General features: G+C 54.5%; 7 protein-coding genes across 7 annotated transcripts; 3 read left to right on the forward strand and 4 right to left on the reverse strand.

Annotated features, from left to right (window-relative positions):
* Nucleotides 1-1,279: 1,279 nt before the first annotated feature.
* BO95DRAFT_424434 (GFA family protein) lies at nucleotides 1,280-2,016 on the reverse strand. Its single transcript, XM_025584673.1, has 3 exons — nucleotides 1,872-2,016; nucleotides 1,605-1,813; nucleotides 1,280-1,533 (listed from the first exon to the last, which is right to left on the reverse strand). The coding sequence occupies exons 1-3, from the start codon at nucleotides 1,987-1,989 to the stop codon at nucleotides 1,453-1,455; spliced, it is 408 nt and encodes a 135-aa protein (XP_025437069.1). The 5' UTR covers nucleotides 1,990-2,016; the 3' UTR covers nucleotides 1,280-1,452.
* Nucleotides 2,017-2,361: 345 nt separating this feature from the next.
* On the forward strand, nucleotides 2,362-3,768 carry BO95DRAFT_321493 (Zn(II)2Cys6 transcription factor; the record flags this gene model as incomplete). The annotated part of the gene is made up of 2 exons (XM_025581803.1): nucleotides 2,362-3,095; nucleotides 3,150-3,768. Coding segments are annotated over 2 exons (1,353 nt in total), but the record flags the coding sequence as incomplete, so codon positions are not given.
* A 322-nt stretch (nucleotides 3,769-4,090) lies between these two features.
* Nucleotides 4,091-4,725, forward strand: BO95DRAFT_375248 (uncharacterized protein; the record flags this gene model as incomplete). Its single annotated transcript, XM_025583137.1, has 2 exons — nucleotides 4,091-4,324; nucleotides 4,393-4,725. The coding sequence occupies 2 exons, from the start codon at nucleotides 4,091-4,093 to the stop codon at nucleotides 4,723-4,725; spliced, it is 567 nt and encodes a 188-aa protein (XP_025437071.1).
* Nucleotides 4,671-6,319, reverse strand: BO95DRAFT_295769 (alpha/beta hydrolase). The gene has a single exon (XM_025581744.1). The coding sequence runs from the start codon at nucleotides 5,884-5,886 to the stop codon at nucleotides 4,933-4,935; it is 954 nt and encodes a 317-aa protein (XP_025437072.1). The 5' UTR covers nucleotides 5,887-6,319; the 3' UTR covers nucleotides 4,671-4,932.
* Nucleotides 6,320-6,937: 618 nt separating this feature from the next.
* On the forward strand, nucleotides 6,938-7,842 carry BO95DRAFT_518599 (uncharacterized protein). Its single transcript, XM_025591979.1, has 2 exons — nucleotides 6,938-7,417; nucleotides 7,489-7,842. The coding sequence occupies exons 1-2, from the start codon at nucleotides 7,231-7,233 to the stop codon at nucleotides 7,539-7,541; spliced, it is 240 nt and encodes a 79-aa protein (XP_025437073.1). The 5' UTR covers nucleotides 6,938-7,230; the 3' UTR covers nucleotides 7,542-7,842.
* Nucleotides 7,843-8,374: 532 nt separating this feature from the next.
* BO95DRAFT_295798 (aromatic alcohol reductase) lies at nucleotides 8,375-9,814 on the reverse strand. Its single transcript, XM_025581746.1, has 4 exons — nucleotides 9,778-9,814; nucleotides 9,516-9,724; nucleotides 9,026-9,445; nucleotides 8,375-8,942 (listed from the first exon to the last, which is right to left on the reverse strand). Exons 2-4 carry the CDS (start codon nucleotides 9,546-9,548, stop codon nucleotides 8,484-8,486), a joined length of 912 nt encoding a protein of 303 aa, XP_025437074.1. The 5' UTR covers nucleotides 9,549-9,724; nucleotides 9,778-9,814; the 3' UTR covers nucleotides 8,375-8,483.
* Nucleotides 9,815-12,459, reverse strand: BO95DRAFT_295797 (flavin monoamine oxidase family protein). The gene is made up of 3 exons (XM_025581745.1): nucleotides 10,142-12,459; nucleotides 9,906-10,084; nucleotides 9,815-9,831 (listed from the first exon to the last, which is right to left on the reverse strand). Exon 1 carries the CDS (start codon nucleotides 12,205-12,207, stop codon nucleotides 10,159-10,161), a length of 2,049 nt encoding a protein of 682 aa, XP_025437075.1. The 5' UTR covers nucleotides 12,208-12,459; the 3' UTR covers nucleotides 9,815-9,831; nucleotides 9,906-10,084; nucleotides 10,142-10,158.
* Nucleotides 12,460-12,780: the final 321 nt, after the last annotated feature.

Genomic DNA, 12,780 nt, shown 5'->3' on the forward strand with positions numbered 1-12,780 from the left:
GAGGAGGAGGAGGAGGAGGAGGAGGAGGAACCCGGTTCTCCATTCATCAAGACAGAAGCGCAAGAAGGTTTGACAGCATTCCGACCAGCGATTGTGGACGAAGATCCTCGAGCCTCTTCGTCGACCACCTCGTCGGAATATCAAAGCACAGAGCGATGGGATGACCAAGCACCTACAACACCCCCTCGATACCACAATCCGGTGAATTTCACAGCGGAAGATTTGAGGCTTCGATTGTCGTCAAACTTCGGCTTGTACGTGTGGCTGGATGCCAACACCATCTCGGGGAAAGTCGAATTCGCTCTCTATCAATCGCTGGAACCGCACCTGGCGTCGATCCGTCTACGGCGGACGAAGCGCATCAATCCGAAAATGATCGACATATATGTCAACAGTGCCCGTGAAAGGGAGCATTTGATACAATGTGCTGAAAAGTGGGTACCATGTGTCAAGGAACATCAGTATGTTCACCCACAACCTCCCCCTCCCCCACCTATTCCCCCACCAACGCCCACAAAAAGACAAATTCTTGGAAATTCCAGCCCTCTGAATCGAGCATTCAAGCTCTGAGCCCTTCTCGATCTTCCGTAAGCCGAGGGTGATGGATTGAGGACGGGGTTCTGGTATCTCAATTGATGGATTCTGCACAAGATACTTCTCCCCAGCACATGCCCCACATCTCGGGGCCTCACTGCTTTCAGTCCCTCTGCCTCTTGGCCTCCCCGAATGTTTCACCACAAGTAGACACGATTGGCAATTTCGTAGGCCAAGATTTGATGCAAGAATCTATCTATGTGAGCTTCCGCCTTTTGTGGAGTCGAAACGAAAACAAAGGCGAGCCAGAGAAGCTGCTCGGAAACATAATGGTCATGTTGGGCCGACCACTCGATCATCTAGATCTGCGTCGGGACGGTATCACCCCTACAGATGATAACATTGCCGGTTACAACTTGCGAGTACGGTGTGTGTGTGAATGTGCGTATGATCAGTTGTTAGGCAGTTCACAGACTCTGAAAGTTTAGTCCAATTATACTGTTTACCCAGCTTTTCGAAGCTTCGCAGGTCGGCGCTAGTGCCTATGTCTGCCAATGCGGTAATGCACGCGTTTGCACTGCGAGCTCATCATGGCAAGAGCGTGCGAGTGCAAGCAGGAGGGAAGACCCTCTCCAAACAATATCTGAAACGGATCCAAGGGCAATATCAAGATCCACTTATTCTCGACGGAAGCAAAACCCCACCCGAAGACTACGCATCCCTGTATCGACTTAAGCAATTGTGACGAAGAAAAACTGGCTTGTTGGAAGATGGTCTAAAACGCTCTAGTTCGGCTCATCATACACACCCATCACAAACCCAATGGAGTGCCTCCTCAATACTCCAAAGAACGCAATCACACTTGCTTTGCACGAACGCGAATCCTCACCAATTGCAGCCGGATCTCAACAGATACCATCATTCGGGCATATGCAAGTGAGACTGTGGCAACCGTTCCTGACAGAAGGACAGTTTACTAGCCGTCCACAATTCTTCCGACTGTATTCATACGACGTCAGTCAGTCTTCGATCAGTGGGTGACGGAAGAAGAAGAAGAAGAAGAAGCTCACCGGCTGCAACCGTCTCTTGCACTCCGGTTCCAGTGAGCCACCCTTGATGGAGATCTCCTCGGGCGCACTCTCCGCAACATCGGATATCGGGCTCCCACAGACCCCGCAGAAGCTGCGATGCACGGCAAGGCCTGAGCTGCCCACATTGGTGAAGGTGCGGAGCGGACCATGGATATGCACCGTATCCTTGGGGAATGTCAAGATTAGGGCTGCAGGAGGGAGGTCATCAGAAGGATAGCTATGATCCATGATGGCAGCAGAACTGACCGTATGTGGACCCGGTGTTGCGCTGACAGTCATCGCAGTGGCAGTAGACCACGAGAGGAGAGGCCGGGTCGACGATGTAGGTTACTGCACGGCAGAGGCAATGGCCGGAGAAAGTCATTGTTCAGGTTTCAGGGTTGAATTTGCCCGCCCTTGGAGGACTGACTGTAGGGTTATCATGGATCTATAAATCTACATACGCATGGCATGCACACTAAACCGGATCAGGCAGCCAAGGCGCAGGACTCGGGATCCCCCACCGCAACATTCATTAAGTTATCGATTCAAGCTGTGTGGCACAACTCTCTTCGAACTTTCGAACTTTCATCGGGAGAATCCCTCCCAAAACATCACACATTTTCTCACCCAACCAGCCTTATCAAGCAGCAAACTGACTGACCAGGGCTGGAGCTCGTGGATGCCCTACAAATCACACGTGAAAATCCCCTTCCACACCCCAGAACTCGCCCCACAACATACCCCCATGCCAAGTGCATGCCACACCTGTCGCCGGCGTCGGGTAAAATGTGACTTTCGAGCCCCAAAGTGTGACCGGTGCGAGACATCCGGGGTGGAATGTCTTGGCTATGGCAAACTGATCACCTGGGTGCAAGGTATTGCGAGTAGAGGGAAGATGATGGGGAAGTCTTTCGAGCCTTCATCTACACCCCCCGTGTCCCGGAGCACGGAAATGCGTATCCATGTGCAAAGAGCCCTGATGGATCCCTTCCTACAGGACCTCAGCTCCGAGGCTCGCCATTACTTGAATCATTTCTACTCCCGTGTCTGGGAGGATCTGGTCATCTATCACCTGCCCATGCAAACTTGGAATCCGTGCAGCGAACTCTACTGGCGCTCCCAGACCTGTCCCGCCATGTTCCATGTCATTATAGCCATGGCTGCCTATCATCGGTATAACCTCATTCCATCCAAGGAGCGTGCGCAGAGCATCCTGGTCGATGCACTCCAGTGGAAACAGGGTGCCCTGGTCCGATTTCAGACAATGCTCAGCCAAGTCCAATCAACAACGTGTGTGCAGGTGCTGGTGTGCTCGATGTTGCTGGCCAATTTCGATCTTCTCGAGTCTGGCAGGGATACATGGCAGCTGCATCTAGATTCAGCAGTACGTCTGATCAGTCTTATGGGTCCTTCAATCCGTTCCTTGGCGGGCAGACCAGAAAATGGGGGAAATTTGTTCGACCAGTGGGTCATATCCAGTATTCTCATGTAAGTCCTCACCTTTTCCGTCAAACATGCACGGTCACTTAATCGGAACGATAGCCAGAGTATCTTTGGCTCGACCTTCTCCCCAAGCGTAGGACACCACCATCTGTCTACACTCAACGATCCTACCGTGAGGGTGCTTGACTCCCTGGTTTTCGCCGAGGGTAATCATTTCCTCTCTTGTCCGGCCGAGCTAGCGAGCTGTATTGTCCTAGCATTTCAGACACAAGAAGACTCCCAAACCCCGAGCAGAGACGCCTGCCAAGAGCTATACGAGTCCGTTCAACAGTTTGACCCAGCCGCATGGGCCACCGCTATGCAGTGTTGGACTCCAGTCAATGACTACCCGAAGCGATTGCATATCGGATCCGCGTACAAGACGGCCGTGGTTCTCTACCTCTCACGGATGCTGCCCAATTTCTCCCCCGGCGGTTGTACACCCGAGCGGCAGACTGGACTAGTGCAGGCCGTTATCGGCCATATCTCGCAAATTCCGCCCTCCAGCGCATTATTCAAGTCCACTATCTGGTCGTCTTTCGTCGCCGGGGCGGAGGCCACCGATCCCCATCACCGAGAGTGGGTTGCCGCCCATCTCGACGCCATCTCGGCGCAGATTCCCTGGAATACGACAGTCACTGCGACGGAAGCGCTACGAGAGGTCTGGAGGCGGGTTGACTTGCCACTGGCCGAGCCACGGTCAGCTCCAAGGAACTGGATGCAGGAATTCCGGCGCTTGAAGGTGGCTGTCTTTCCAGCATGAAGATTATGACAGTAACTATGAACACCAAAGCAGCTTACTAAGCCGCTTATTAAGCACCAAGCCTTGTCGATTCGGGATCGATGCCTCAGGCACCCAAACCCGGCTCTCCTCGATGACATCACCACTTGCTCCTCGTATTAATGCGTCTCCATCGCTTCACCGTTCAACAGACTGTACTTCCTGTACATCCATCCCACATGGTCTGACTTCAACCTTCCCACGGCCTGTCTCAGATACCATGACCGGCCACATCGTCGACACGGTCAGAGAGGACCATAATGAGATTCAAGCTTGCTATGGCCGCATCGTGAGCTCGGCCGATCGACAAGAGCAGATCCGCTTCCAGAATCTCTTCACTTGGGCGCTGGCACGCAACACCGTCGGCAAAGAGCTCGTCGTCTACCCTGCCTATGAGAAACACCTCTCGGCCGGGGCGGCGACAGCCGAGAAACGCCGCAAGCAGAATCACGCCGTGAGTACCCCGCCAGCTGGTGCGCGGAGTGCGCGGAGACCATGGACCATGATTGACAGCCCGGCTAGGTCAAAGAGCATCTGAAGAAATTCCAGACCCTGGATCCGACCAACCCCACTTTCATCCCCACGATCAAGGGCCTGATGGAAGCGTTGAGTCCGCAGATGCGGGAAGAGGAGAACAGCGACCTGGTCGATCTCGAGCAGGTCCTGTCCGATCACGACAGCATCAGCCTGTCCAAGTCGTTCAACCGGACCAAGATCTTCATGCCGTCGCGGGCGCATCCCAGTGCCCCCAGTAAGCCGCCATTTGAGACGGTCGTCGGACTGTTGACGGCGCCGATTGATCAGTTGGGGGATCTGTTTCGGAAGTGGCCTCATGAGAAGGATGTTCAAACGTGATCAGTTGATTGTCTCCTTTAACACTTTTGTCCTTTTATGATTCCCGCTCCGGCTCCTATTTTTGGATCAGACTTTCTGGGGCGAAAAATTCTACTAATACTCGGTTGCTAGCTCATAATGGATAATGTATGTACTGTGCGTAACCCAGACTGCTACAACACTTCCTCTCTCCAACCGTAAGCCCGTCACATCCCCGTCTCTGGAACCCTAGTGAGACCGCCAGAAGCCCCTCCCCCACCGAAAGAGAAGAATACACCGGCCCACCAGACGCCCGAACGCGAGCGGAAGCCCGAACTTGAACCAGGTGGCCGGCTGCCACAAGGCAGCGCCGGGCACGGCAATCACGGCGCCACGCGCCGTGGACGGCGCCGTATCCCTGACCGTGACTGACAACCCCGCGAACGCCTCGACAGCCTCCAGCATGATCGCGACCGTCGCCTCGGGCTGGCTGAGAAACGGAGAATGGCTCGTCGGCAGCTCGCGGTGCTGGACGCGCGCCCCCATCGCGCGCGCCATGCCCACCTGCATGCGCTGCGCCACCACAGGCAGGCCGCGATCCTCGACGGTGCCGATGTACCAGACGGGCACGTCCTGCCACCCGGCATAGGCAAACTCCCCGCCCTCGAACAGGGCCTTCAGACTCTGCGTCGTCAGCTGCGACACCCACACCTCCGCCTCCTCGCGCGGGAGGTCGTGGTAGAAGAGCTCGCGTGGTGGTGTGACCAGCTCCGCGTAGCCGGTCTCGCGGTTCGCCCGCCACGACGGGGGTGGGTGGCCGAAGAACGGGTCCATGAAGGCCAGTCCGGTCAAGGTGAATCCGGAGGCGATCAGGATGAGGCCGATCACGGACCCCGCGGTCGGCGAGTCGGACTGCCTACCGGTAAACCCCTTGATGGCGCTGTTGCCGACCATGCCCCCGTAGGAGTGGGCGACAACGACCACGTTGCGGCCCTGGGCGGTTTCGTGGGTGATAGCGGCGCGGGCGGCGTCGAGGTCATCCTTGAAGGTTGCATTGGGGTTGCCGGTGGTGGAGGGGAGGGTTATGGAGACGCAGTTGAGCTGATACTCGCCCTGGAGGAGTTGGATGATGGGGTTGTAGCAGGTGGGTTGATGCCAGGAGCCGGGGATGAGGACTAGGGTTGGGGTTGGGAGGTTGGCCATCGTTGAGTAGCCGTAACTTGATCTCACTTATCATCCACGTCGTATGATAACTATATAATATAGATATGGGTAAGATGTATGACAAGTGGTGAAGGATTTGTGCTATATGGAGTATGGATGTGGCTGTGGCAATGCCCCGCGGGGAGGATCGAAAATATTTTATAAAATACTTATCAATTCAACCTTACGGGTACAGTACAGATCCACCCTATGAGTTACTTGGTTTGGACAGTATCATGGCCCCATTTCCCTCGCAACGCAACAGCCCGACTAGAACTCGGATTGAGCCTGAGAAATTAACGATGAACATGGATATACTGAGTACTGAGTAGTTGCTACTTGTATACCTTGTAAAGTAGCTGGATTTGCTATCACATCATATGATCAAGATATCTTCTGTGGCCTGAGGCAGCAATGTCTTAGTAAGTCTTAGACAAGCATCAGCCCTTTCCCAAAGGGTTGTCCCAACAAAGGTTGCTGTATTTAGACGAGCAGAACAGTAATGAATTAATGAAAGGATCTTTATTCCCAGTGAACAATGAAGAGGATACAGAGGCATGACAGAAGAGAATAGAGGAAAGAGAAGTTTGAAGAAAAGAAACAATCAAAGTGCTAATCGAGGAAGAACGGGCAGTAGCATCCTGTATAGTGAGTACATAGAAGCTTTGTTGTTGCCCCCAGTGAAAGGTAGAGTGTACAGTAAACCGAGATCACATAACAGCCTCGACGACTAGATCAACCATGCGGAGTCTTAGAACTGCTGCTTGTGATTCTAGACAGATTTGAATATGCCTCGGACGTCAACGCCCTGGCGCAAACCTATCGCCGGTTCCATGACCTCGCCCATAATTGATACCTCTATTCCTATTTCGCCCAGACATGTTCCCCACAGGGTCTTCAGCGAATGGCGGACACATGTAATTGTGAGTCTTTGCGGAAAATGCTTGAGAGCCAGGTGGACATAGACCAGTTTTACACTCTTGGTTGAGCTATTGGATCGTGGGGGTGAGGACTTCATGGACTTACCATGCTGTATGCTGCGCTCACGACCGGAAACAAGGTAGCATGCAAGCTCCTATTAAAGCGACACGCGCTCCTCTACTGCAGGTGGAAGTTGAAATACTTTATCCGTGAACCTGTCCCCAGAGCGGCCATGCAGGCTGGGGCATTTGTCTCTGTTCTGGCAGGCTCTAAGGCACGCCAATATTTGGCCGGCTGTCGGTGAGGACCACAGATCGAAGACGGTCGAGATACTGGGTCTCGCGGCGTATCGCGGCTCCGTCGACACCTCCAAGCAAGTCCTCAGTCACTGTGCGGTGTTTTTGGACCCCGAAGATCCTGCATATGACACTTTTCTCGTGTCGGCAGTTCTGGGCAAGCAACCGCCACATCAAAGCCTTTCCCTCCAAGATGAGCTCTTTGTTGAAGAACCCAGTCCAAGACGCAGTCCAAGGCCCAACCACAAAAGCCGTGCAAGACACAGCAGCTACTGTGATTGATATCAGCAAGGCGGTGGAGCAGCTCCTGGACGGTACGATCTCTCCGCTTGGCTAACCTTGGGCCATTGATTCGACAGACCTCGCAAGTACTGACCTCTATCAGGTCTTGCCAGCCAGCCACAACAGATCCTTCATGTCTATTTGTACAGTGATTAAACCAGAGCCATCGAGGAGAAATCATGCATTTCGTTCAAGAGTCTGGATGTGAATATAATTAAACTGTCTGATGTTCGAGACCTCCTGTTTAGCGAAAAGGTCTTGGAGCCGACATTGTAAGTGCCCGCACCGAGACAAAGTCAACAACATCCATTCACCTTCGTCCTACAGGCTATGGAGCTCCTTCTGCAATCAGCGTGGGGCTAAACCACCACCTTCCAGTTTACCAGCAACAAAGCGGGGAACAAATCGGTGTACGTGCAAGAGGGCGACGAGGTCTTCATTGACCAGTTCGACAAAGAAGGTAACGCTATCAGGGCAGCGGCGTGGCTGCACAATCCGGAGGGTTGCATTGGTACATATATCGACTCTCTCCAAGACCCTAAATATTACTGGTTCATGTTCAGCTACTTGAAGTGACGAGGCTGCAGTAAAAGATCGTGGAGGCGACGGTGGCGGGGTTTGTTTGCATCGTGCCAGGGCTTCCGTCCATGTGCCCTTCACCGTTCGGATGAATAATTCAGTGCAATGGAATAAATGCCATTATGTCCCTTCCCTGGGACTGTGATTTCAACTTGAGACTGAATACAGGACCCAGCACCCAGCACCCAGCACCCCGCACCCCTTCGTACTCCGTACGTACTATACAAAAATCGGGAGATGAAAGCTCCACGGTTGGCCCACTTAGGGCAGGCCAGGACGTCTTAGCGCGAACGCCACCATGAATGGCCTCCACTCGCACCCACGTCCAGAGTCTAGATCCCCTAGGGCTTCCAGTATCTCGACGTCTCATTCGTGGGCTCGTCTCGCACGAACTCTAAAGTTCGATCGATGTTACGGTGGGGGATGACAAGGCACCATATGGGTCAAGGCACGGAGTAAACTACGTAGCATTTAAAAATGCAGACCCATAAAGCATCCTGTTCTTTCATTCATTCAAATCTACCCCTGCAGCACCTTAGCCACCACCTCATCTGCACTCTCTTCTACCACCCCCAACAAGGGCGAGTCCGATTCCGACCACGAAGGCGCCACAACACACCGGGCCTGCCCTTCGTCGAACATCTGCGCGACCACCAACTCCAGCCTCCACATACCATTTCCCTCCTGAAATTTCCGGTGCCCACTCTCCATCAACCGCTGCGCTGAGTCGCGCTGCACCCTCCACTGCCGACCCGTACTAGCGCGCTGAAAGGCCTCCAGCAGCTCATTCTGATTCGTGACAATCGAGAGAACCTTGACGAAGCGATTCGCCGTCTCCTCCGGGTGCAGGAGCACCCCAACCACCGCCTGCCCGATCCCCGCCAGAGTGGTGCCGGAGAACCTCTCCGTGCCCGAGTCGTAGATGATAGCCGCCGCGCGGGCGATGTCGAAGCCCATCATAGGGAATTTTTTCATAGCCTGTACCGCACCAAAGACAATCATCAAGGTTAGCATCTTACTCCTCCCACCCAGCATTCTGGGATTAGGGGGGTAAACCGTACCCAATCAATCGGATTCCCCGTCGTGATCCCCGTAAACGTGAACCCGGGGTTCTCCCGTGCCTTTTGTTGCGCAAGATCCCACCCCACGCGGCGCTGCGCGTGGATGGCGCTGAACTCCGGCAGGCTGTGCGGATTGTGGCCCCAGCCGAAATCGTCGATGATGAACCGTTGCACCCCCGCCGCTGCTGCAGCTTCGACCATGGTGGCTTGCGCGGGGATGCCCCCGGGCCCGACGACGCAGATGGCGGCGTCTTGGCCGGTCAGAGCGGTGGTCAGGTCGGCGAGGGTGTAAGGGGTCCGGATGATGGGGAGACCCGGGGGAAATGTAGAGGTGGACTCGGGGCGGGTGATGATGGTGATGGCGAAGGTTTCGGTGCGTTGTAAGGCTGCTGTGATTGGGGCGCCAAAGTTGCCGGATGCCTGTGGGCGGGGTCAGTGATCGTGATCTGGGGGCTGAAGGAAGAGATGGAGAGTGGAGACGTAGACGTACTCCGAAGATGGTGACTTTGCGAATGGTAGGCATAATTGTGGTGGGAGGTGAGGTTGGACAGTGGTTGTTGTTGTTGTTGTTGTTAGGGTTAATGTTGTCAACGGGAGAATACTGGGCGGGTTGGTTGCATTTTATGTATAGCGAGAGGCCATAAGATGGCCTAGTAACTACTAAGTTAGTACCTTAGTTAGTATCTAATACAGAACTAACTGATAGACAGCATTAGTAATTTAATAAGGCTGTGGACCTGTGGTTGACTTACTAAACCAGATAGAGTCTATCTATGACTCAATCGAGGCATTTATCTGGACTTGGACTAGGCAGGCCATATGCAGTCAGGGTACGGAGTACACATACTAATTACAGCTTGAATGTGGGGAAGTCACGTACTGTTAGCTCTGGGTCGCGTCCGAGATATGCTTTCAAGTGGGTCTTCGAATGACCGTGACTGATGCTCTCGTATCACCCACCAGTGCCACTTGTGAGGCTTTCGCTAGTCGATTTACAGTATGAGCCAGAATAATGGTTTTAAAGTATCTTTAATATCTTCGTTGCATAGTCCTGAGAGACTTGACATCAAGTGAGCATACATTGGTGCATACATTGGGGCATACATTGGTGCATACAAGCGCATACTCCGCCTTTACAGCTTAATCCACCGACCCATCCACTCATTCACAATCGACTTGGCCTCATCCACCAGTCCCAGATCCAGCAGCAATTGCGTCGTGCCACGGACAGCCGAGTCCAGGGCAGAGAAGATCCACGCATGAGTATAACTGGTGTGCTCTCCAATGAAGATCGTCTTGAATTCCGTCTGGTAGTAAGCTGGGAGGTACAACTCCTGCTGTCCGACCAACGGATCCGCCCATGCACCCGCCTGGTGCTGATCGACCTCCCAACACTGGCGGTCGTAGATGCCAGTGAATTGCTCTGCCGCGATCTCGCCGTGAACTTCCACCATCGTCCGCTGGACAAGCGCAACGTGCTCTTCCTCGCTCAGCGCCGCAGTGGAGCGCGCCTCCGTGCCAGAGATATACGAAGCCAGGATCACGCCTGGCCCGGTGCCGTTGAGGTTGTAGGACGGGTAGCAAACGCTACCCACCCCGGCCACATCGACCGAGCCGCAGCCACCGTAGATGGGTTCATCCAGGTGCTCCCAGAAGCGAGTCTTGTAGAGCAGCGCCATCTTACAGGCCGGATCGTAGTTGAGCGTTGAGATGGCGCGGCTGAGCAACGAGGAGTACCGCGGCAGTTCCCAAAGTCGAACTTTGCTGAACGGCGCGGCCACGACGGCGTAATCATACTCCTTCGTCGTGGGCGTCATTGCGAACAGATCGTCCCGCCAGGAGACTCCGATCTTCCCGGAGGTTTCATTATACGTGAGTCCGCTGATCGTGCGGTTCAGGGTCAGTCGGTCCGAGACATGCGGGTAAAAGGCGCGAGGCAGGGATTCGAGACCCTTGTCGATGGTGCGCCATTCCGTGGCGGCGAAGTACACGTCGTCATAAAGGTCCCCCCAGATGGGAGAGTCGGTGGTTCCGGCAACATAGTCGCTGATGTTGGCATTATATCCAAGAGCGTATTGCAGGTATCCGGCCTCCGACCAGTGAAACATGTTGTTGTCCACAGCCCAGCGGTGCATCTTGTACATGTTCGTGGCAATCTGAGCGATGGTCTCGCGCGAGTCGATCGTCGTATAATTGTCATAGGCGGCTTTTGCATCGGCAACAGCCGTAGCGTTTGACGAGGCAGCCGTGTAGACTAAGGATGAGTTGGCGGCGACGTCTGCGGCGGTGGGGATGCGGCCGTCCGGGAGACGGACACCTCCCGAGTCGGCGGGCACATTGGGGGTGCTCTGGTGCCAAGGAATGAAGTTGACCTGAAGCTCAGGCTCGTCGACGTTCATCTGGTTCAGAGCCCCGGCCAGTTGAAACACCATCCGGTGGTCCATGATCTCAAGTGTCTCGTTCGTGTCGGAATAGGTAATGCTGACAGGGAATCGCATCGGGCCCATCTCCTGATACTGATATTGGTCGGGGCGCGTGTTGTTGAGGTATTTGGTGCGAATGCGGCCGCCGATCCTGCCGGAGGACTCGAAGATGTGCCAGTCATGGATCCCGACCGACTCGAGGAGCAAGCTTGTCATCAAGCCGGACATGCCACCTCCGAGGATAGCGACCGAGGTGTTCTTAGCTTTGGCGACCAGCGATGCGTCCTCGGTCTTAGACTTCATGTATGCGACCCCATCAAACCAGGGGCCCTCCATGTCGGCCACATCGGCGATGCTCTCTCGTTTGTCGACGCGCTTGGCAACTGAGACGGGCGCAGAGCGACCGACCAGAGAATTCCCCGAGAATGCATGCAGGCAGTGTAAATGAGGAGCGTCGGACGGAGTGATCCAGACCAGTCGCCCGGGTCGGGCATCTCGTTGTACAAACACGCTGGTGATATCGTGATGGCTCTGGGAGGGGTCGCGGAGGTTGCAGTCTCCATACACGACTCGCAGGGTGCCTGCAAATTCATTGTCGAGGAAATCCAGATGGATGTTGTGCAAGGAGTCTGCGGTGACGTCCACTAAGTCCCTGAATCGCACGAGGTCGTAATCGACCCCTGTCCGCACAACCCCAGCATCACTGAGGCCCGCGACTGCTAAGCTTAGCAACAATTGTCTGAGATATCTCTTCTTCATCTTCCGCTGTGTCAGGTCAAACTATGGCGAGAGGTGTTGTGCTCTGCTGCTCGATTGCGATTGTCCCAACCCCAGCGCCTGGGCTTTATACGCCTTCCGGGGGCATGATTTGAGCTCGCTGCCACCGCCCGTTATCAGTTGAGCTTGTCCCTCTCAATCCGTGACACAACAAAACCGGACCTGTATCGCCAGACTGCGATTAAGGCGCGCCTTTGCCATGACATGACCGTGTGGAGTTTAGTCCTCGTCTCGGTTCCTCTAAGCGAGGCCGCGGGTCACTGATTCTCCCGGTGTCGGGACTTCTCACTGGGAGACCGTTATCAATGTCTCCGCCTGAATTTGCCAGTCGAGCCAAGAGGCGAGTAAGCCCCGCGCGGGGTAGGTTGAATTGGCGGGATGGGAGTTGTGTAGGATCATCCCTGACGTATCTGGGGGGGTGAGAGCGAGATAACGAGGGTGGGTTGGTGCCGCACTGCCGATATCTCCTCAGCTGGTTCGGTGCTTATCATGATTTGCTCTGGGGGTGCCAAGCACACGTGGTTCGAGATGCTCTTGGCAGGGAAGATAAGTGAT

This window comes from Aspergillus brunneoviolaceus, assembly GCF_003184695.1.
Source record: "Aspergillus brunneoviolaceus CBS 621.78 unplaced genomic scaffold BO95scaffold_97, whole genome shotgun sequence".
In the NCBI taxonomy this organism is placed as follows: domain Eukaryota; kingdom Fungi; phylum Ascomycota; class Eurotiomycetes; order Eurotiales; family Aspergillaceae; genus Aspergillus; species Aspergillus brunneoviolaceus.

Bases quoted from the DNA above. Each gene is read 5' to 3' on its own strand.
- BO95DRAFT_424434 (XM_025584673.1), bottom strand. From the start codon at position 1,989: ATGACTTTCTCCGGCCATTGCCTCTGCCGTGCAGTAACCTACATCGTC. The intron at 1,814-1,871 runs GTCAGTTCTGCT...TCCCTCCTGCAG, and splicing joins CAACACCGGGTCCACATACG to CCCTAATCTTGACATTCCCC. The intron at 1,534-1,604 runs GTGAGCTTCTTC...GTATGAATACAG, and splicing joins GCAAGAGACGGTTGCAGCCG to TCGGAAGAATTGTGGACGGC.
- BO95DRAFT_295769 (XM_025581744.1), bottom strand. From the start codon at position 5,886: ATGGCCAACCTCCCAACCCCAACCCTAGTCCTCATCCCCGGCTCCTGG.
- BO95DRAFT_518599 (XM_025591979.1), top strand. From the start codon at position 7,231: ATGACACTTTTCTCGTGTCGGCAGTTCTGGGCAAGCAACCGCCACATC. The intron at 7,418-7,488 runs GTACGATCTCTC...GACCTCTATCAG, and splicing joins GGTGGAGCAGCTCCTGGACG to GTCTTGCCAGCCAGCCACAA.
- BO95DRAFT_295798 (XM_025581746.1), bottom strand. From the start codon at position 9,548: ATGCCTACCATTCGCAAAGTCACCATCTTCGGA. The intron at 9,446-9,515 runs GTACGTCTACGT...CCCCGCCCACAG, and splicing joins GCAAAGTCACCATCTTCGGA to GCATCCGGCAACTTTGGCGC. The intron at 8,943-9,025 runs GTACGGTTTACC...GGTGCGGTACAG, and splicing joins CGGGGAATCCGATTGATTGG to GCTATGAAAAAATTCCCTAT.
- BO95DRAFT_295797 (XM_025581745.1), bottom strand. From the start codon at position 12,207: ATGAAGAAGAGATATCTCAGACAATTGTTGCTAAGCTTAGCAGTCGCG.